Source organism: Glossina fuscipes, unplaced genomic scaffold (genome assembly GCF_014805625.2).
Source record: "Glossina fuscipes isolate IAEA_lab_2018 unplaced genomic scaffold, Yale_Gfus_2 112, whole genome shotgun sequence".
NCBI classification, from domain to species: Eukaryota; Metazoa; Arthropoda; class Insecta; order Diptera; family Glossinidae; genus Glossina; species Glossina fuscipes.
Genome location: NW_023998455.1, coordinates 6,170,670 through 6,193,901, shown reverse-complemented (window position 1 = coordinate 6,193,901; position 23,232 = coordinate 6,170,670). Strand labels below are relative to the sequence as shown.

General features: G+C 33.1%; 2 protein-coding genes and 2 long non-coding RNA genes across 8 annotated transcripts; 3 read left to right on the top strand and 1 right to left on the bottom strand.

Moving 5' to 3' along the window:
• Positions 1-514: 514 nt before the first annotated feature.
• Positions 515-1,076, top strand: LOC119639663. Of its 2 annotated transcripts, none has more exons than XR_005247562.1 (3): positions 515-728; positions 788-899; positions 962-1,076. It is a non-coding gene; the product is annotated as an uncharacterized LOC119639663 (long non-coding RNA). The 2 variants fall into 2 exon arrangements; XR_005247563.1 differs by having other exon boundaries at positions 788-908.
• Positions 1,077-1,413: 337 nt separating this feature from the next.
• Positions 1,414-1,807, top strand: LOC119639623. The gene is made up of 2 exons (XR_005247559.1): positions 1,414-1,462; positions 1,526-1,807. It is a non-coding gene; the product is annotated as an uncharacterized LOC119639623 (long non-coding RNA).
• Positions 1,808-3,943: 2,136 nt separating this feature from the next.
• Positions 3,944-16,526, bottom strand: LOC119639165 (regulator of gene activity). Of its 4 annotated transcripts, none has more exons than XM_038036420.1 (8): positions 16,231-16,526; positions 7,411-7,564; positions 7,133-7,290; positions 6,812-7,067; positions 4,951-5,433; positions 4,645-4,849; positions 4,301-4,465; positions 3,944-4,240 (listed from the first exon to the last, which is right to left on the bottom strand). In XM_038036420.1, exons 2-8 carry the CDS (start codon positions 7,556-7,558, stop codon positions 4,015-4,017), a joined length of 1,641 nt encoding a protein of 546 aa, XP_037892348.1. In that variant the 5' UTR covers positions 7,559-7,564; positions 16,231-16,526; the 3' UTR covers positions 3,944-4,014. The 4 variants fall into 4 exon arrangements, with proteins under 4 accessions (XP_037892348.1, XP_037892347.1, XP_037892351.1 ...); XM_038036419.1 differs by having other exon boundaries at positions 7,411-7,561; XM_038036423.1 differs by having other exon boundaries at positions 6,830-7,067; positions 7,411-7,561.
• Positions 16,527-17,790: 1,264 nt separating this feature from the next.
• LOC119639166 (importin subunit alpha-4) lies at positions 17,791-21,291 on the top strand. The gene is made up of 4 exons (XM_038036424.1): positions 17,791-18,554; positions 19,223-20,434; positions 20,506-20,682; positions 20,743-21,291. Exons 1-4 carry the CDS (start codon positions 18,489-18,491, stop codon positions 20,836-20,838), a joined length of 1,551 nt encoding a protein of 516 aa, XP_037892352.1. The 5' UTR covers positions 17,791-18,488; the 3' UTR covers positions 20,839-21,291.
• The last annotated feature ends 1,941 nt before the right edge of the window (positions 21,292-23,232 follow it).

The following is a 23,232-nucleotide window of genomic DNA, read 5'->3' as shown; positions in this document are numbered from 1 at the left end:
ACTTTTTTATGCATATTAATTGAAAAGTACACAAACAATATTTTTTTTGTTTTTTGCATAACTTACGCTTGAGAAGAAGTTTGGTTTTATATTTCATGAATACAAATTTTAAATCCGCGTTATACAATATTAAATCATTTCTCTCTTTCATTTCAGTTTCTCATTTCAAATTTAACTACCAGGCTTTCTCTACAGCTGTTTCTCATTTCGAATTCAATTACCAGGCATTCTCGACAATTGCTTTTCCTTCCGAATTCAACTACCAGGCATCACTTTCTATACATTCTACAGCTGTTTCTCTCTGAAACAATGTTACTGTTATTTAATTCTCTTGTAAATAATGCATAATAAGTAGAAAAATGAACAAACACTTTTTAGCTAAAAAAAAATATAATATTTTTCCCAAACTTTTATTTCCTTTTTTTCCACATATTAGTTCCATCTCTGGGTTCTTTCCACAAATTAACTTCCATATCCGGGTTCTTTCCATAAATTAAGTTGCATATCCGAATTCTTTCCACATATTAAGTTCCACATCCGGATTCTTTCCAAATGATATCCGACAAATTCGCAAAAGTATAAAAGAAAAAAGAACGAAAGTGAGATTGAGGAATGTTTTTTAATTTATTTAAAAATTGAATCGAATCAATTGCATGTTGATTGCATACGATTATTAGTAGAAAATAGGTTCAATTTTGACACCTTGGAGGATTCATGCAAAAATCGTGGTAGCAAGAAATTCTTAAAAGACAACTGTATGAATCCAAAAAGATATTTTTTTTTTCAGATGCATATAGCAAAACTCCCTTCCTACAAAGACGAGTGGAACGCGTATTGAAGGCATAAGCGAATAATTTCGAAACGATGACAGAGAGAACCTAATAATAATAATTTTGGAAGTATAGTCGGTAAGCAATTTGGAAAAAGCAAAAATAGTAAAATCGCTGTTTGTCATTTGCAGGGATAAAGTGATGAAAATGTGCCGGGATCAAGAGATACTCGAAGGAGCCGACGATAAACGATAGGAAGTCATTTGGGATTTGAAAGATCCTTGAAGGAAATTACGGAAGCGTTAAACAAAAACAATGAAGAGAACCAAACACTACGCAATCCTAATATTGAAATGACTAAAACGCCAAAAAAAAAAAAAAGAAAATGTAAGATAACGGGAACTTTTCAAAGATTTATTGGATTTCCGTTCTTTCTTGCTTTCATTTTCGCAGAATAAAAGTTTTAGCGGAACAATATCGTGCCAGTCAGCAAGAATTTCAAAATCTCAACAATGAAATACAATTTATTTCTCAATCCGATCAAATTGGGCTAAATGCAATTCAAAGTTATTAGCAAGTAAGTTTACCAAGAAAGTTTAAAAGCTAATGCAAGTTTAATATGTTAATTAAAACGTTTGCAGTATTACCGGAATAGGCAATCAAAGATTCGTAAAAGACGAACTCGTAATTAAGTAAATAATTAAAAATTAAATTAAGCACAATTTTTATTTAATCAATTGCTTGATTAATTGCAGTAACCTTGAAGTCATTGAGGAATCTTGCGCTAGCAATGAACTATTAATTAAGTAAGTGCTACAAATCGACTAAATTCCAATTCGGTTGGCTAGCGATTTAATTAAGTAATCAACCTAGCATTGAAGCCGCTGATGTCGCTAATACTGAATTCTGATAAACTGAATTGTTAATGGGGCAACTGCTAAAGAGATTAACTCCACGCCAAATTAATTTATTGAATAATGAATGGAAGTTGGTGCTGTAACGTTGAAACCGCTAAGGCGACTTGCACGGATGAAAAACAAAAAAAAGCATTCAATTGGATATAAATTAATTATATAATTGCAGTTTTACCGAAACCATTGTAAAGGAAGAATCCAAAATAAAAGGCGTTTCAATAAGTGCACGGAAACGTAAAATGGATGAGGATAGCAAAGTTTCCAATTCAAAAATTAAAGCCGACGGTCACCTTAAGGCGTTGAAGAGAAACGAAAATATTCATAAACTCTGCACACATTCGCTGTCATGAAATGTTTGTTATTCATGTATGGACGCGTACCCTTGGTACATTCTCGATAATGGGCAAAATTTAATAAGACAATCCTGAATGATTTTTGAGAATACAGGCAAACTTTAAAACCCATCTAAAATGGATAAAAGACGATTCGTTAGCCAGGGGCACGAATCATAGTATGCCACATCCGTCACATATGTCTTGTCCTTGTCTTGGCACATTATGCTTCAATTCTCTTGACTCGACTGGCTCTGCTTTCCGCAAATATTCTACTTATATACCCTTCTTTCACAAGCTACTTACCAGTACTTCACTTCATCCCGATATTTTTGCGTTAATCTCTTTTTTCTACTAAAAGTCCTACTGAACAAGTTTGATGTTTTTAAAAAAATGAACAATAAAAGTTACGCAATAATGTTTTTTCTTTAAACAGTTTTTTAATGCATTACAAAATAAAAACCATATTGAAACTGAATTAATATAAATGTTTATAAATGTTTTTGAACACTCTGCAACGTGGATGGAAATCTTCCTGCTGGATGTATTTGGCTGAAGGAAAGAGACTCGAGGAGTCAGGCATCTTTCTATTTACAAATCATTATCACTTCAATCGTTCTGCGACGGGCTCTACGGATGCTACACCGGGTGAACCATAAAAAGAGACCTTTAGAAATTGTTGGAAATGAAAGCAACTTAAACACTTAGCCAAAAGACAAAGTTAAAAATACGAATATAAAGAAAACAAATCAGTATACTATATTCGTACTTTCGGAAAAGTCCTCAAGGTATATATTTGTGTATTCTTGATTAGCATAAGATTCGGGATCAGTAAATCCAGTCGTATGTTGTATAACTTTAATATTTACTATGTACAAAAATGCTAAATTTCGGAGATAAAGGCGAAGTGACTATATGCTTTCTATAGAGAATTTGCGTGAACTTAATTAAGATTGTTTATAAATTTATCATTCATTGGCTGGCATAAGATTCCCAAAATTCTCCAAACCATTGTTGGCAGATTTGATTTACCCCTGGAGCTAATAATGTTTATTTTTAACTTTAATAAAGGGAGCTACCTTGCTCGTTGGTCAGCTAAATAAATTGCTTTTCTATTGCGACTATGCGTCTAAACTGCTTAGTGAAAATTATATGATTAAATGGTTCTAACAAATCTCTCTGCCCTCTCTGTCCTTTGATTTCACATTTTTAATTTTACAATTAATCATTATCGGCCTGCTTGCGAATGCTCCCATTTTCCGTCTCTCTCTTCCTCTCACTATCTCTTGCTATTAGAAAAATCGTTAAATTTTCCAGTGGTTTTTACAACCATTCCTTTGTAAGAGTAACATAGATTGTTTTGTAATGGGAAGTTGTATGAAAGAACTTTGTGTAGTATATCCGAGTATATCCGAGTCAAGAGAAAGTAACTTGGCGAGGACCTTTCGGGCTTTTGTGAATTTAAATGCTCAATGTATATATTTGTTTATTCGCTATGATCTTCTTGCCTCTTGGAAATTTATTTGCGATGAAGTGTTGACATTTTCGAGCCATTTAACCTTTTTTTTTAATTTGTAGCAAGCACAACCCAAGATACCTTTCAAAAGTTATTAGGATGAATATTAAATGTTAATATGCGTGATCCTTCAACATTTCAATATAAATATTAACTTTTTGTTAGAATTTTTTTTTAAAATTTAATCTACTTATTTTATTTCTTAATACACAAAAATAAGTGAACTTGGCTTTTTGTTGTTGTATTCCAAAAATGTGAACATTAATCTACATAATATTTATATTTCTTTTTTTAAAAGTTATTCCGTTGCTCTCTATTTAATTTTTACTTTCTCCTTAATTAATAAGTCAAATGAAGTAAAAGAAGAAAACAAAAAAAAACAAAAAAAAAAAAAAAAATACAAAAAAGGAAAGGAAGTTTTAATGCTTGTTTTAAAGATTTTTTTGGATTTGTTTTTTAAGAATTTGTTGATTTTATTAATATTATACAGACTGTCCATTTATGTTCATAAACGCACTTAAATTGGGGCATTTATCTAATTTTTCAGGATCGATTTGGAAAACCTTAGATAAACGTTTCCAACTCTGGGCATCGAAATAATAGAAGGTGCCACGTTCTTTTGTACCATTTTTTTCGTATTGATTTAGGCCAGGAATTCGAGTTATCCAAATTTTCTCTTCTATATGATATCTCCACTCACGACTATGCCTAATATAAATTAAATGAAACATGAGCGCAAATGTGCAAATTAAATTCAAATATAATTACAGTTCGGCAGCAGCCATAAGTTGCATGATATCGCCAATATTCGTATAGAATAAGAAAAATAATAGATCTTCTTGCAGCTTTTTTAGGAGAGGTGATGATAATTTATCTCTGATCGCAAAATTGATCAAATATTCGGGTGGCACATTGTATTCAACATCTTGTGCTCTAAATATGAAAAAAAAAAAAAAACACACACACAGTTGCAAATATTACAAAACTAAATAAATAAAGCAGACTTGTAACTTATACAAATAAAATACAAAAACAAATAAGTAAGGATATAAAAAAAAAAAAACGAAAAGAAAAACTTGATAATCTGCTAATTATTATTACGATTAACTAACCTGCATGGATGGTCTGCAAACGGCCCGGCGAATGTTGGATGTAAACTTTCTTGAGAATTTAGATTTAAACCTAAACCCGTCAAATCAGTGCCTAACGCTAAAGTTACCAGATTTGGATCGGATTCTGCGGCTCGTATAAATGTTAACAAACCAACCATACCAAATTGATTGTTTACCATACTCGCTGGGATATTTGTGACTTTGCCTAGAAGGTAGCAGAAAAAAAAAAAAAAAAAAAGATTAAAAATTATACTCAAGACGAGTACGCATTCTAACACAAACGAAGAGAAATTATTTCTGTCGTACCATCTGGGGATGTTTGCACACCGCTTTTAATAAGTTTATCATTGCTGGAATTATCGTTCGGATGCTTTTGTTGTTGTTGCTGCTGCTGCTGCTGCTGCTGTTGTTGCTGTTCAACGATGTTACCACTACCGATTGAACCCCCACTACCACTACCGCTACTCACACCCGTTGCTCCAGAAACCAAACCGCCCCCGATTACACCACTATTACCGGGCGCTGCACTGCTCGACACACCGACGGCACCGCCACCACTGCTGCCGCTTCCGCTTGACGAACCCACTGTACCACTGCCCACAGCTCCTAACCCGCTATTCGCTACAATTGAATTCATCGTTTTTTCCGTGCCGTCCAGATTGTTCGTATCTGTTAGTGCTCCCGAGTTCGTTGTGCCATCTGAGTTTTGAGTGCCAGGTAGCGCAGGGAAATCTTCATTGGACATTGTAAACTCCGATTGCTCCGAAGTCGGTTGTTTTACCATGCCAACTATATGCGAAACAGCAGCAAATATAAATGGAAACGAGTAAGTAACGCATTTCATTATCCGAAAAAGTTCAACTTTACAAAATCATAACCCATAAGGTAGTTCAACAAATTGAAAAATAATTAAAAAATGTATATGTGGAAATAAAAAACTATGTTTACGACATTGCTAACAATATTAATTTTGTAATAAGCAAAAATTTACATAAATAAAAATTTGATGCTTTAGGCTTAAGATGATGAAAAGGATGAGAACAGAGTATTCTCGATCCTTTAAAAACACAAACAAATAATAATAATGGTGATGATGATGATGATGATGATGAGGAATAAAAACTTATTTTAAATGTAAATGTTCTAACGGCAACAAAAAAGTTGTACATGTTTTTTTTTATATGAGTAATTGAGCAATAACGGCCAAAACAAAACAGTTTGTTAATATTAATGAATATTTCATTATTATAATTTTTTATCTTTGGGCCGATCATAATAATTCGAATTAATGAATTCATCATTTTGAAGACTGTGATTGAATGGTACTTTTAAAGTGGATGCAAGCTCATGTTTGCGGTATCGATATGACTTGGATAGATGCCTTAGTTGCTCTTAGTAATTTTTAGCTACGAATACGAAAATCGAGACAATTTAAAGTTGAAAATGTTCTCCTCTCATTTGGAAGATTTATGATAGAAGGTGAAAAAAGGTGAAATATTTTATATCCTTTCCCAGTCCCTGCTTAGTGATATTACTTTGATAAGATTTTCACACACAAATTTTCACATAATTGTCCCTCCCTGATTAAATGAAAAATACAATTGGATCGAATTGTATAAAAAAAGAGAAAAGGGAGAAAAACTCAATATTGGTTTTCAAACAAAAAAACATCAAAAACAAGTAAACTTTGCCATTTTGCTCTTTGTTTTTTTTTTTTTTTTTAAATTGATCATTATTCAATGATACATCCCTGTGTGTCCGCACAATGCAGAATTGTGAATAACACTAAAGTACAGTCGCGAGTCCCCAGAGCAGCCCGCTCATTTAATTACTCTCATATGGCACGAAATTCGAAGTCGCTCATTTAATTACTCTCATATGGCATCAAATTCGCATTTATTCACAATATTGGATTGCAATGCTTAACAATGCAATATTGTGAATAATACTAAACTACTATCGCGAGTCCCCTATCGGTTATGAAAAGAAAAAAAGGCTAAAATACTGAATTGACACAATGAGAGAAATAAAGTTATGATGCATTTAAAACAAATAAAATAAATAAATAAATCAATAAATAAATTATAACGTAATGAATGAATAGTAAAAAACAATATTAAAAAACGAAAATAAACAAAGAGAAAATTTATTTTGTTTATAAACTCACAAGAGGTAAAGAAATTACCATAAGGTTTGCTGCCCGGCGGCTGGAGGGGATTCGTCTGAGGCAGTGATTGATCATTCTGGCCGCGTGCATTCGTCAGAGATGGAAACTCCGAGGGATCGAGTAAGGCCGGCGTTGTTGTATCCCCGCTACCGCCAAATACATTATGGAAATTATTTATTGGACCAGCTGCGGAACCGCCACCACTGGTTGTTGTGCCGTAACCGCGACTCGCTTGCATAAAATTGCCCATATTCGACTAGAAAAATTCCATGAAACTAGAGAAAAATGTACTAAGAATTCGCAATAAAAAACAAAACATACCATAGGTCCCCCTAATCCCTGCATACGTCTCTCGACGTATGGCCTTTGATTGAAAACTCCACGACTGCCACTTGATAATGCAGGACCGGCAACCGACAGTTGCGCATTTCGATTCGGTGATAATTGAGGTTGTTGCGTTTGACCATAACTCGCTCCCCCTAATTTTCCGTTTTTTTGTTTTTTTATTTTTATCATCATTATTATTTTTTTTTAAATAATGCAAAAAAATCCCAATTTTTATATAACGTAATAATTGTGTATAATTAGAAATTATTTACATGTAGGATATTTACCGCTTGGAAACATGCCTGACGTAGGTGTTACATGACCAGATAACGAGCTACCACCAAAACCGCCTGTAGTTCTGCCCGTCAGAGAGGCATTTGATATGCTTCGTGGGGGTTGTTGAAAATTTAAATTCGCCATGATCTGCTGAAGCAACAAGAATAATAAGAGAAAGTGAAGAACAATAACGACGCACAAAAGACACAAAATCAAAAAAATAAGCTTTTTTCTTATTTAAATTTTTGCGTGCAGCAATCACGCATCATGTCCTTCTTTTACGGACGGATCATTGCAACTTGCCGAACGAATCCCAAGCATGCCCTTACAATATATACAAAGACCCTTACAATATATGTACACCTATAGAAAAGGGCATCGAACTAAGCAGTAAGGAGCCGTCTCCCACTTAATAAAAGCGTTTAGTTCTGAGTTAGAAGAGAGTGCAAGTCTCTTTATAAATTTTCACATTACACAAAAGATGAACGTATAAAACCACAAGACGCACTCTTTCCAAGGATGTTCTCTCATGTGAACACTTGCCACTGAGCAATATTGCGAATTGACTATAACCAACTGATAAGGGCTGCTATAAGTTTTTCGCTCCTTATGCGACTTTTTATACCCTACACCACCTGTGGTACAGTAATACCCAAAAAGATTTACGGTAAACACAACTTTTTTTATGCCGATCGATTTAGAATCATTTTTTATGTACACCTAATTCTTTTTTTACACGACATTTGGTTTAACTTTGGCTCGAATTGTTTTGTTTTAACACAGTTTTGAATATGCCATAAACTTTTTTATAAATTTTTTTGATGAATTTTTTCATTCTCGCTCCTCACAACCAGGCATTGTAACTTTTTCGCAATTCAGTTAGATTATCCCGATTATATGCCTGCATGAATGGGATTACCCGACATACGCTTATAGTAAAGACATAATGCATTTTTTAAGCAGTTTAGTTTGCCTTTGCTAGGTATAATTTTTTTTTTTATAATATATTTAATGAATTAGGGTATGCAAGCACGAAGTAAATCCGTGAGCGAATTCTAATAAGAACCTTTTAATATTATTCATTGTGCTTATCAGCTGTTTCTTTAGGTTTGGAACCAATCTACTATTTTTCTATTTAAGCAATATCTTTTTTATACGAACCTTTTTTACACGAATGTTTTTTGAGAACGTATTTACCTTGTAAACAGAGAGGTAGGTATATATGAATTCTTACAGTTAATCGGACGTTCTCATGCTTACAGAATCGTGAACATTCACGTGTAATGTAGACAGTTCCTAACTATTACAGGCAAGCCAGATCATGGAGAATATATTATATGGGCTTACAATGCGAAGACACAAGCACAGCTAACATAGAAAGCACCCTCCAAAATTTTCTATTCCGAAAACAACCCATCTCCTCGCACCTACTGCCAATTGCCAAAAATTTGATTTTGAATTGAAGTTTGACATTTTCATCTGCTTTTTTGTTTGTAACATAAAAAGGGAAGCGGCTGAGTTCGGTTAAATCAAAGCCAAACATGCCAATTTTTTTAATTAACGATTTTAAGTTGTTACAAGCCGCTTAATTTCCTTTTAATGTGTTAGGTGTTTGTAAAAATTTCGATCGGCGTCTTCTGCTAAATAAATGGGAAATACTAGTGTAAATAACGGTTGAATTCGGTGGTTATGACCTTCCTCTACATAAAATAAGAGTTTCGCATTTAATAAAATTGAGTTGTTCAGTGTGAGCCGAAGCTAAGCATGGAGCGCTCGAAATTCTTCTTCTTTCAAATTCGTTACTTTTGTTGTTTGTTTGAGAAAATCTGCTACCGAAGCCCACCAAAAATGTTCAGAGGCTTGTGGGGATGCTGCTCTATCGTATCCCAATTGTCGGTTTTGGTTGAAAGTGGTGACACGAATTGACTGAAAATGCCACTTGTTGCAAGAATTCTCCAGTATACACTGTTCTAGCTCGAATGGGAAGTTCTGCCACTTGCTTAGATCTGTGTAGCATGGCTTGTGCGAAAATGGGTCGGTCAGCGGATCGCTGCCAAACCAATATAAATTCTTTCGACATGATATGCCCATATTGCCAACAATATAGTAAAATTTTATAGAGATTAATGGGAAAGTATTTAGATTAATATATATTGTACTAATTTTCCACAATAAAGCACTTTTCAAGTGAAAAAATGTCCAACATTTTTGAAAACACTTAATACACTCAGTTTCTTAGTACGGATACAAAAATGCATTAAAATTGTGCAAGCTTAGAAAAGGGGAATCAAAAAGTGGGATCAAAAAGTTTGGTTTAATTTAATCCATTAATTACTAATAATAATTATGCAATAATAATCACAATTACGGATATAACAGGCGAAAGCACTATAGCAGGCCAAGGCCGAGCATTTTACACCTAACACTACTTCGCTTAATACAGTTATTCATATAACGAGTATTCAAATCGAGGCGTTATATGCGAAGTGGTCCGATCTGAACCATTTTCATTAGTAGCATTAGTCCTGGCGCCAAAGACGTCAATGGACTAAATTTCATCAAAACTGCGACATGTAAAATGAACACAAGAAAATAAGATGGTCGGACGGGCGGACAAGGTTAGACCGATTTAGAAAGTGATACCTGATCGATTGGTGTAAGAGAGAGTAATTCTGTCTCAACCGCTTCTGGTGTTGCATATATTGGCACCGCAATCGTTGTATAGTATGATGTATAATAACTACATAGGAGCTATGCATAGACATTGACGTATAGAAGCCGTTTAAATCTATTTTAAAGCTACATGATCCAACAATCTGACAACTCAACAAAAATTTAGCCCTGAAGATGCTTATAATCAGCCAGGATTAGATGCATCATTTGTTCAGATTTAGTGAATAGAATCTTCTTATATAATTATGCTGGGATCAAAAAGTGATATCAAAAATGGCAACCAAACAGCGGCTCCAAAAGTGATCTCAAATTTTAGTTTAGTATCGAATTTCGTGCAAGTTCGCGTCACGAGACTCACTTGGACGTGCTAACTAACTAACTAATTAAAGTATAGCAGTTTTTTATCAAGGCCGCAAAGAGGGAGAATACTGAGGCAGAATGACACTCATTCTCAAGTTTGGTTGACAGCTATCAACTAAATATATAATGTTATGATCTGTAGAGAGTACAAATTGATCGTCAACCGCATTATACGTTTTCTCTAAAATGCAGTTTTGAAATTCTCTCTCTGTGAGTACTTAACATTTAAGTTGTTAATCTACCTATCTCTACCGAATTGTTCAGTCACAAGCGCCGAATAATTTAAAGCAAAAAAAAAAAAAAAGAACGCCTGCAATTTTCCAAGTAGAGTAGGAATGTTTTGGTATTAATTTACAGTTTGGAGTCTTTGTTGTGCAGGTATGTAGGGGTTTAGTGGTGTGGTAGGTGGGTCCTTTCCAAATTCCCTTGTAAGTTTGCGAACCGGAACATATCAGAAAGACAGATGGACAGATGAGCGGTGGATATGCTTAGGTTCATTCCGAATTTGGCCAAGAATTTGTATATTTTTCAAAACTTTCTTCTATGCATTATTAAGGTTTTGAAAGCAATGAAATTATGACAAGCGCATCCAATTTTTCCCATTTTTATAAAGGCACTAGAACATCGATCATGGAATATATGTTCAAAATTTTGTTTGTTTAGCTATTGCAGTTTATGATTATAAAGAGGCAAAAAGAACAATTTTTTTATTCCTTTTGAAAAACGTAAGCGTCCTCACTTTGCATAGCACTGTAGGCGTGTCCTCCGAGCGTTTTTGCCCATTTTCAATATCAGCTCGCATACAAGAACTCCCAATATTGCTGCCAAATTTGCGATCGATAACTTCATTTTTGCGGCCAGTAGAATGTTTACAGTAGCCTTGAGACGGACAGACATTGTAAAAATTATGAAAAAATGAGTACATCCCCGTCTTTGATAGTGAGTATAAAAATATGTATTTCTAGTTGACTACTCCTACAACGTCGCACTACAAACACCATGACAGTGTGAGCTCATTGTGGCGCGAGCGCTTTATTTTCCGAATTTTCTATTAACTTTCTTGTGCGGAATCCAAGAGTGACTGCGCTGACAAATTAACTAAATTGTCTCTTTAATCGCGATTGGACACAGCTCCAATAAGGAACATTTAATTGATTGCCATACGTATAAGAAAAATCGATGATTTTTATGGAACAAGACCTTACCGTGGGCTAGAAAAATGAACCATGAGTAACTTTTTGACAAATTGTTAAATTCAGTGCCGTTGCATTTGCAGCATCGATTTCATTTAGGAGGCGCCAAAATTGTTCGTCACCACTATATTGCACTATATAAAAAAAGTTCTTGTGTGGACTTTTGCACTTCTTTTCAAAATTGAAGAACTTAGCTATGTCCACTATGTACGACCTTCAGCTGATTTGTGTGACAAGAAGCCACAATCTATCCCCAATATATTAAATTTCCCGTTAGGTATGCGCCTTTGCATAATATGTGTGTGTGTGTATATGGGGACTATGATTCGATAAAATAAACTTGTAACCGTTAATCCTTAAATAATAAGCATGGTTCCTATTAATAACCTATTAATAGAGAATAAAGATATAAGCGTTTAACTACATGATGATACATATAGAAGCAAAACAAAAATACATAGATATTTATGATGTCTACTCAATAGTAGGCATATTGCTCAAAGGTTTGCAACATGTTCCCCATGGAAAAGTTAACTTGTGACTGTAATGGGATATTTTTTAACATGGTCTTAGGATACTTTAGCTTATAGCAAAACTCTCACAACGTCTTCCTATCTGTTTTGCACACTACTACTATGTATTAGGAAATTTTCTCTCAAACGACGGCAAACTTTTTCATTATGTAATCAGGAATACTGGGAAATTCTAAAGCATTTGTTTTGGTTAATTTTTCAGAAGAGCAAAGCAAAATATGTTAATTTCCTCGCTTAATTATTAAAAGAAAACTCGGAGATGCGAAGAGTTATATAATAACCATAACCCATGTTAGGAATTTACGTTCAATTGAAAAGTTATTTAAATTGAAGAACTTGAAATGAAATGAGTAACAACATATGCTCCTACTCTATGAACTGCATACATAAGAATACATACATAGCAAAGCAAATGTAATATTGGATAGGCATATATTTATAAAAGAGTAAATGTATTGCTATAAAGCGACATATGTTTCGAGACATAGAAAACATTGAAAGGAGTATACGTTCAAAGTATGTTGCATTAAAGTAAGCGAACAACTTGCATGCGTCCTCGCAACATGTTTAGACTCTTATACTGATAAAAAAAAAAAAAAAAAAAGAATTATAATACGAAGCTCGTAATCCATATTTCTAAGCATTGAGAACGAGAAACAAGCAAGAAATTTAGTTTTTCAACTAAAGAATTAATTTTTACTAAAAATATTTCTATAAAAAATATTCGTGAAATTTATTTAAAAAAAAATCAAAATCAAATTTTCTCTAACAGGCCTCCTATTTTCTATAACTCTTTCCCATTATTTATGTTTATTTTTCTATCCTTCGTGCGATGCATTTTTTCATTTTTTGTTGTTTTACTCACATACATAATTGCAAGAAAAGAAGGATTCGCTCATTCATTTACGCGCGCAAATGAACAGTTGTGAAACAATTTTTAAAAATTTGGAAACAAGGGAAGCAAAGTGAAATATTTGGATGCAACTGAAGCCTTAGGAAGGATTAGCAAGCGTCCGGAAGCATTTACAAGTATTTAGAACCAAGAGAAATATAAAATAAAAAGGACAGTATCTGTTCGTCATATTAACGAAAAAAGAGAGAATGTGTGCGTACATAATACATATATGAATGTATATATATATATATATATGTGTGTGTGAGAGAAAGCAGTTTCCTTAATTTTTCTTCAAATTTTACTGTAATTAAAAACTTTCGTACAACAATTACTTTCTGTAAATAGTTTAAAAAAATGCTTTAAATTTAACATTTTCCTGCTGTAAAGGAAGCAAGCACAATGTTGACGCTCCTTTGTATACTTATTAAAATAGGATGCTGTCGATTCATACCGTTGTATGAATATATCCACATATATATCCATGCATATAAATATTTATATATATATATATATATATATGTATATATATATATATGTAGAAAAATGTTTGTTTTTGATGGCTTATTTTCATATTCTGTTTACACACAAACATTCAAACATTCATTCCGTTACCTAGATAGATATGAGGGCATTTAGTATATTTTTGCTGCTTTACTTAACCTTTCTGTTCATTTCTACACCAGAGCTATGCCTTGCAGCACAGCCGAACAAACAAGATAAATTTACAGACAGATGAAATTACATTTCATCGCTACTTTATCTAACTGTTTTACGGTCTTCCAAAATATAAATTGATATTATCCCAAATTATATATCCATCTAAAAAAGAAATTGTCAAAAGCGACAAGATATTAAAACTCGATTCTTAAAATTCTCTGAGATATAAAAGTAAACTAAAGTAAACACTGTTTGCCATCTTAGGCTGATACATTATCCTATGTTAATATTTTCGTCCTTGTGCCCGATCACAGCCAGTTTCCCGTTTCAATCCTCGGCCATTTAACAACAGACAGTTATGCATCTCTAACGTATACTCATACCAGTTATAGATAGAATTCACATTAAATTTATGTTGACATGACATTTACTTGTTTAGTTCTGACGCTATCGCAGACATAGGATCATATTTAAAATTTTTAGTTTTTCAAATTTTTCCCCACCCCTTAACTGTTACTCCAATGGTCAGAGATTGTTGTACTACTGTTTCGTTATTCTAAATTGGTGTAAAAAATTTAGATAATATGGGCCGACTTTTAAAACCCCCTATCATATAAAATGGATCTTAATATAGAAGTCAAAGGGTTTAATTTTCGAAATTTCTCGATGAAAATTTGCTCGTAATAATAATTTGAGATAAAAGTCATTGTTATCGAGCATGGACAATGTAAATCTATTCATCTATTCATCTCATATGGAAAGTTCTAATGGAGAATAAGTCTTTATATGGCGAAACTGTCCAACTATTGATATTCTATGAAAATGAAAATTGATTCATGAGAGTAATTTGATATAAAACTGAATCGCATCAAATTTGGCGATAACTACATCGCACACAGAAACATTATTATAAAATATTAATTCCGATATGCCAAAAATGAAGATGAGAATGGGTCCATATATCGGGAAAAACAACGAATGATTACGCGAAATGATGTACTTATCGATCTATTGGTCGACCATGCCCGACTATAGTGCTCTTACTTATTTTTTCTTTACTAACGAAATCATGCATCTCTGCAAAATCTCTGCACACATAATGCCAATTCAGTCATTCCAATACGAACTTTTAATTTTCACCTTAACATGTACAAAATAACTTGACCAAGAAATACAATTCAAGAATACCTTTATCCAGGAGCATTTCAATGCAATAATCCGATTTCGTTTTAAGCATTTTAAGTGCCGGAAAGTCCTCTACAATATCTGCAACTCACACTATGCCACTTGTTGTACAAGGATATATTAAATATATAAAGTTGTAAGACTTGAGGGTGTGAAACCTTTTGTTTTTGCGCTATAAGGTTGTCCGTCCGTCCATCTATCTTGTTTTCTTGTGTTCTTCATCTTAAAGGCCGTAATTTTTTAAATATATTGATGAAATTTGGTGCTTTCCTATATTTTGACCCAGGTACGAACGCTAGTGCAAATAACTCGAATTGGACTGGTTTTTCAACCATTGCTCACATAACGTTTTATTTTGATAAGACAATTAATTGTAAGTGTAGAATATTTAATAGTCGACCGTGCTCCACTGTAGTGTTTTTGCTTGTTTTTATAATCTTTTTAGGTGCGATTTATGAATTAATTCTTACAAAGTATATAAACAGAACAATTTATTACACGGAGATAAAAAAAAAAATACAATATAGTTGGGCAAGCCCGATCGTAAAATCCTTTATACCACTTCGCCTAGTGAAATTCTTCACTTGTTTTTGCGATAAAATACCAGAAATTACATACTATTTCATGTAAGACCGTACAATTCACGGGAGCTTTGGGAGAATGGTTGCGTGAGAAGGGTTCCAAAAGATTTACTCGTACTTTACATTTTCGTTTGGAATTCCAAATACTATTACTTAGCGAAAAATTTCAAAATTTATAACTCGTAATTTGCGAATTGGTTCAACACAAGAACACAACACGGACAAACAGACAGACAAGCTTAAGTTGAACGCAGAAAGTGTTTCCCTATCGATCGGTATAATAGGAAATGGATTCATCCCAAATAGTTCTGGGAGTTACATATATATACGCATAAAGTAAAGCCAAGACGACGAGTTGTGCACGTTATAAGGAATGCAAAGGTGGTAAAAGGAAAATTAAAATTTTATAAGGAATATGCAACGCGTGGTTGAAAGTTAGAAGAACTTTTCAATATTAAATTTGCAATCATCACATCGATAGCAATCCAATTGAAAGCTTAAGGGCTACAAATATAAATAATGTTTAATGAGGTTTCTTCCTGCCTAGAAGGCTGAGCTAGTTTGCATATTCACGGAATCCTGTTAAGAAGTCGGTGAAGCACATTTACTGCAAATTATAAAATGATAAATACATAAATACCTTACAAATATTTATATATATATACATATATATATATATATATAGGGCTATTCAATTCTACAGAGTGAAGTCAAAGTATTTATTATCGCTTCAACTTACCACAATACAGTATTAATCCTTGCTCTGAGTGCTCCTTCAAACGAGTACGAATACGAAAACTATTGCTGCTACCGCTGCTACTTCTGCTACGACCATAAACAGAACTCACCGCATTTAACATTCCAAAGCGACAATTGGAACGTTGGAATTTAGGCAGGCAACTGCGACTGCTAATGTTTATTAGCAGGCAGTATTTTCACCAAAATCCCGTTATAGTGCAATATTTTTCTATTAAGATTATTGTTACAAAAAAATAAAGTTTTTTTTTTTTCTTTTATTATTGTTATAAACCGTTTTAGTGAGCAGGCGCAAAAATATTTTGTAAAGAAAAATGGCACAAAAATGTTTATTGTGGAAAATTTTCTTAAATTAGCACGTTTTGTGCCTTTAATTTCGATCACTTCTGCTGTTAAGGATTCTGCGTTTTCTTGCTAAAATAACATTAAAGTTGGTATTATGATGCTCTTGTTGTTTGTCAATCTATTGTATGTGTCAAAAGATTGATCAGTCGGTTTTGTTGCTTTGCTTGTCCAATTGATTGCAACACACAAACGCAAGCAATTTTCGCCTCAATAACACATTCACACTCATACACCAACACAATCTAGAATGTATATTGATGATACCTTTGATTTATATTAATTGTTATCCGACGTATTAAAATTATTCGATTTTTTAGGAATTATGTCTGCGAAGTACTTGTGACAGATAAACAAATAATGCACTGGTTTTTTTTTTTAACAAAGATTTTTCACTTTTTTGGATTATAAAAAATTGCTGATGCTTCTTCTTCACGTCGTCGTTATTGGCCATGTAGTTGTATTTCGTCCCAACGTTCGAACGTCTTTTGCCTTTGTTTTCTCAGTTCAATGAAATTTCACCCGAGCGCACAAAATATAAAAAAATAACAATTGGCTTTTCGCAAACTTACAGAGCGGCCTAATCACGGCGCCTGTTATTTACCGTAACTCTTCCCAATTTTCTTTAAGAAGTTTTGTAAATTTATTGATAACTTTTAAGTTGAAGTTGGTTGATATATTTAACACACAAAAAGCCTTCCGCAAAATTTTTTATATGGCTCTAAGCACGAAACAAACACAGAAAACGAGACGTCGTTCGTTATACTTGTATGTAGTTGTTTGAACAGTGCTGCTGAGTTATTAAACATATACCAGTCAATATTTTGAATTAAATATAGTTGTCTCTGTTTAACGACCTGTAATTCTAATTAAAATAGTCATATTTATGAAAGAATTGCCATCGCAAATGAGAAATCGTAAATTCGCTCTATAATATTATCATATAAAATTAGAGTTTTGAAAATAATAAATTTATTTGTTCTTTCAAATCAAATTAACGAAAGAGAGTACTTAAAAATTTTGTATATATTGCATTCACTGAAAGAAAATTATATTTTGCATTCATTCGAAGAAAAAACAGGCATGTTAAAGTATTTGTGGCATTACTTGTGCTACATTGTTTAATGAAACGCAAAACGTGATGATTGATTCGTAAATTTTCTTACGGAAAGAGATAAAAAGAAAAAATAAGAAAAGTTGACATTCAGTAGCAACCAAAAGAATGAAAATTCGTGTGTATTCAGACGTTGAACGTAATTTTTATTGAATTATTAATAGATTTTTTTCTTTTTTAAACTTCGTAACACTTTTAACAAATTCTTTAATTTTGAAGTATTTTGAAGGAGATTGAAAAAAATTATATAATTGGAAAGAAAAGAAGTGACAATACTATTTGATAGACGAAAAACTTGGAAAAGCAAATAAAAAAATTTTCCAGAAGCCTTTAGAAGGGTTTTAACAGGAAAGCAAAACCACTGTAATTAAAAACATAAACATTCTCAAGGAGATTTGTAGCAGAAAAAGCAAAGCAGATTTGATAAAAAATTGTTAATTTTTTTTTCTAAACCTTAACGCCATTTCTGTTTTATCGGTTTTTGTGCTATACATACTCCGCTTTAACGCTGACGCCGACGCCTCCAACTTCTGCTGCTGTGTTAATACACTTGAAATCTTTTTTTTCGCTCGTTTATTTTATTCGTGCTCCTTGGTCGCGCTTGCTGTGCTGTTTTCATAAAATTTCTTTTTAAATAGTGATTTTTTTTTAAAGAAATACAATTAAACTAAAAATTCAGTGTAATATCAAAAGGAAAATAATAAGGCCGGAATAGAAAATTAGGGAGAATTTCTCTTGACATATTATAATTATTCAGTAACGGCAGTACTCACATAATACACAAAATGACGTCTCTTGAACCAAATATGAATCGTTTGCAAAATTTCAAAAACAAAGGGAAGGATCAAGATGTAAGTACTGTTATTAAGTGGTAAAAAAAGGCCACGCCCTGTAATTAAATGAATAATTTTATATAAATGCCCTTGGAAAGTGCACACGTTTTCGTTAAAACAGTAATGCGTGAAAAGAATTCAAGAGGAAACATATTCATATTAATTTTACTAAGCCAGTCGGTTGTCATTAAATGAAAACTGTTGTTGTATAAATGCTAGCTATATTAATCATAAAATTCAAACATTTTATCAATATTCCTATTTTCCTTATCGATTTCGTTTTTATTATTTCCTCGTGGTTCAATAAATGGTGATTTTTCAGTTTTCCTTTTGTTTTCTTGTTTACTGTTTTCATTAACTAACACTATTACAACAGAGAAAAACATTCGTGTGCGAGAGTAGACATGAAAAAGAAGACAAATGATCGCTGGATGATGAAGATACACATGACACCTTTTGTCCACCAAAAGCAAACGTTAAAAATTAATTAAGTACTAGAATGTTTAGTGTTCCACGTTCATTACAAAGACGTTTTTCCATTTAATTTTAAACTTTTATGATAGGGCAGTTTGAAGTAATTTTTGGTGAAAGACCATCTTCGTAGGAATGTATATGCATGTAAAAAGTATATAAACTGCTCTTAAATGCAGCTTTGTGATAAATAATAAAAAAAATATGGTTTGCAGGAAATGCGTCGTAGACGTAACGAAGTCACAGTTGAATTGCGTAAAAATAAACGCGATGAAACGATACTCAAGCGTCGTAATGTCCCTAATATGGATTCCAATACAGATGAGGATGATCAGTTGCCGAATCAAATCAATTTGAAAAAACTTGCGGAAGCTGCCGCAGACTCCTCCAAGCCCGAACAGCAATTGGCAGCAGTACAGGCTGCCCGTAAATTACTGTCTTCGGACAAGAATCCACCAATTAACGATTTGATTAAAAGCGACATATTGCCTATATTGGTGGACTGCCTAAAGCAACATGATCATACGATGTTGCAATTTGAGGCCGCCTGGGCTTTAACCAATATTGCTTCGGGTACATCAGAACAAACAAATCAGGTGGTGGCTGCTGGAGCTGTACCACTTTTCCTGCAATTGCTCTCTTCACCCGCTCCTAACGTTTGTGAACAAGCTGTTTGGGCTTTGGGTAATATTATCGGCGACGGGCCCGAGTTACGTGACTTCGTCATCCGATATGGAGTTGTGCAACCATTATTATCGTTTATTAAACCCGATATACCAATATCGTTCTTGCGCAATGTCACTTGGGTGATTGTTAATTTATGTCGTAACAAGGATCCCCCACCGCCGGCCGCCACTATACATGAAATTTTACCTGCTTTGAACGCATTAATCCATCACACAGATACAAACATATTAGTCGACACTGTATGGGCCATTAGCTATTTAACTGACGGCGGAAACGATCAAATTCAAATGGTAATAGAGAGTGGAGTGGTACCAAAATTGATTCCATTATTGGGCCATGCTGAGGTGAAGGTGCAGACAGCGGCATTACGTGCTGTTGGAAATATTGTGACTGGTTCGGATGAGCAAACGCAAGTGGTGCTCAATTATGACGCTTTATCATATTTTCCGGCCTTGTTATCGCATCAGAAAGAGAAGATACGTAAGGAAGCTGTTTGGTTCTTATCCAATATTACCGCTGGCAATCAATCGCAAGTACAGGCGGTTATTGATTGCGGTTTATTACCCAAAATAATTGAGAATTTACGCAATGGCGAATTTCAAACGCAAAAAGAAGCCGCTTGGGCTATTAGCAATTTGACTATTAGCGGAAATCGCGATCAAGTGTTTACGCTCATTAAGGAAGGTGTCATACCTCCCTTCTGTGATCTTTTGTCTTGCCAAGATACACAAGTAATCAATGTAAGTTACAAAAGCAATTTATTAAAGCGTTTACACTGTTTTGATCTATAATTCTATTTATATACGTGAAGGTGGTTCTGGATGGCCTGAATAACATGCTCAAGACGGCTGAAGGTCACAGCCAAGAAGTGGCAAATCTCATTGAAGAATGCGATGGACTAGAGAAAATCGAAAGACTACAAACTCACGAAAATGTTGAAATTTATAAATTAGCTTACGAAATAATAGAACAACATTTCTCCGATGAGGTATTAAAAATTAATTCAACATTTTTCTTTAATGATATCTTACAAATTGTTAACTTTCAGTCTGAGCAGGCTAACATGGCTCCTACCTCGGATGGAACTCAATATCAATTTGACCCCAATGCCGAAAAATTAACGATGAATACTTTTAATTTTTAACGAAATTATCCACCATGCGACCATGATTATGTTGGTTTGTAAACAAACCAACTAAAATTGTTTTATGATGATCCGTTATTCTCTTTTCGTATGTCTTTCATTTTTTTTGTTTTTTTTGTTTTTTTTTTTCATTTTTCGGAAAGAATCAAAAATTCAAAGGAAAATCCAAACGCAATCAAACACACCCATACAAATAAGATATTGATTTTACACCAACAATTAGATCAACAATCAACAGAGTCCATGATATTCTAATGTAATTAATACTTTATTTATATATATATACATATATATATATATATACATAGCAACAACAAGAGGATTTCTTAAATTTTGAGTTTTAATACGCATTGGAAAGCAGCACGATGAATCAGGACGTATCTTTATGCTTTGTACTGTTTTGCCATTTACAAGTTATTTTATTAAAATAAATTTAAAAGAGAGAAAAAAAAACCACTCAATACAAAACTCTGCTTTTCATCTCTAACTACACATATTTAATGGATATTCTTAACACACTTTATTTTTTAACCCTAATAAAATAGAAGAAACATAAATTTATTTAAATGACTTTTTCAATCAAACAAACGAAAAAAAAAGAAACAATAAACGTCATGAACATATTTAAATAATATGTGAAATTTTCGTAACTTTATTTAATTTTTTTCGATTGAAAATAGAAAACAAAAGTCTAAATTTCAATATTTCTTGGTGTTTCAATTTTGGTTTTCTTCTTCCATAAAATTTCAGAAAAAAAAAAAAATATTTGCAAAGTCTAACATATAACACAATAAATGAAAAAAGGAATAAATCAAAAAAAAAAAAACGGAAAAGAATAATATGAAAAGAATTGCGTAGTGGAAAAAAAAAAAAAGGAAAACTAAATTTTCCGTTGAAAAATGTCCAAGAACAATTGAAGTGCCCTTGATTTTTAACATTTAGCAATTGATAACGTGTAAGTATCAATGAAATTCAGTGAGCGAACTAATTAAATAATTAATAATTCAAACATTTTGTGTGTTAATGTTCGTCGGCTACGCCATATCCATCCTTGCTGCTAGTTTAGGCAATCGAGTTGGGACGAGACTACTACTATCAGTAATCGGTGAGAGATATTGTGAAACTGTGTTGAGTTTCCACGAACGGCAAAGTGAAAAGTCTTTGAAGCATTGCTCGCGGAAAAAGTTAGTAGCCGATAGAATACACTGTGTTACAATTGCGATCTTAAAAAGGGAGCGAAAAGAAAATCTCGGCGAAAAACTGGTCCCGTTTTACGCTTCAGGCGTAATTCATAATAAAATACTTTCGATTGTTACGTGTTCTGTGAGAATTTCCCTTTTATATGATGGTTGACGAAGGGAAACCCCCTACTAAACTTTACACTGGTATCATCAATACGGTTGATAAATTTGTGCCAAATGTCTTGCGTCCAGCGTGGAATAGCCCGGCGGGTAAAAAATAAGCTAAACTAATCATTTATTCATTATAACGATCACTTTACAGGACCAAAGTATGTATTCTTTTGGGCTCCAGCTTTTAAATGGGTATAAAAATTTCAATTAATTTACAGTAATTTCTCATTCTATTACCTTACTCTGCACACAGCTTCTTGTCATAGCCGGTATAAATGATTTAAAACGCCCTGCGGAGAAAGTATCACTTAATCAATCAGTTGTGTTAGCGCTTACCGGTGTAGTTTGGTCCCGCTACGCGGTGGTAATAGTCCCGAAGAATTATACAATGCTTTCGGTTAATTTATTCGTGCTGGTAACTCAAGGAATACAAGTGATACGTCGTCTCAAATATGATCTCGAGCAGCGGCAAAGCAACTAACAATGAATGTGAATCTATTTCAACAAAAGGAATCGAATTTTAAATGCAAATATGAAAATAATATGTAATTGCTATAAATAATGAAGGCAAGGAATTAATGAAAATAGCATAATTTGTTTGTCAGGAGAGAAATAGGATAATGAATGCTATATTTATTTTGAGCTAAACATATATTAATATAATATTGTTTGCCTTATTTTGAATTGTAATAGAACATTGATTAAATGTAAAATAAGAAATTGTAACTGTGAGCATAGATATATATAAAAAATTTATTAAAAACCGAATTTCGAAAATTTCTTTATTATTTAATGAAAAGACGATTGCTTATCGAACACGAACTACGATTGAAAGCTTAGTTAATAAAAATTAAATACAATTGACAATTTATGCGGAGAAATATTGAGAATTAAGCGGTAAAGGGGCTTTCATGTATTTGCATAAATCATTCAATAGGCTTTCAATCAATTAAATATACATAACGAACATATACACCATGATCCGTCGATTCTTTTTCGTTGGATTTTCCCATCAAATTTTGTCATTATGAGCGTGCATTTG

Excerpts from the sequence above, each read along its gene's own strand:
- LOC119639165 (XM_038036420.1), bottom strand. The coding sequence starts at position 7,558 with ATGGCGAATTTAAATTTTCAACAACCCCCACGAAGCATATCAAATGCC. Across the intron at positions 7,068-7,132 it reads AGGGATTAGGGGGACCTATG|TCGAATATGGGCAATTTTAT; the intron begins GTATGTTTTGTT and ends GAATTTTTCTAG. Across the intron at positions 4,241-4,300 it reads CTTATGGCTGCTGCCGAACT|GCATAGTCGTGAGTGGAGAT; the intron begins GTAATTATATTT and ends AATTTATATTAG.
- LOC119639166 (XM_038036424.1), top strand. The coding sequence starts at position 18,489 with ATGACGTCTCTTGAACCAAATATGAATCGTTTGCAAAATTTCAAAAAC. Across the intron at positions 18,555-19,222 it reads ACAAAGGGAAGGATCAAGAT|GAAATGCGTCGTAGACGTAA; the intron begins GTAAGTACTGTT and ends TATGGTTTGCAG. Across the intron at positions 20,435-20,505 it reads AAGATACACAAGTAATCAAT|GTGGTTCTGGATGGCCTGAA; the intron begins GTAAGTTACAAA and ends ATATACGTGAAG.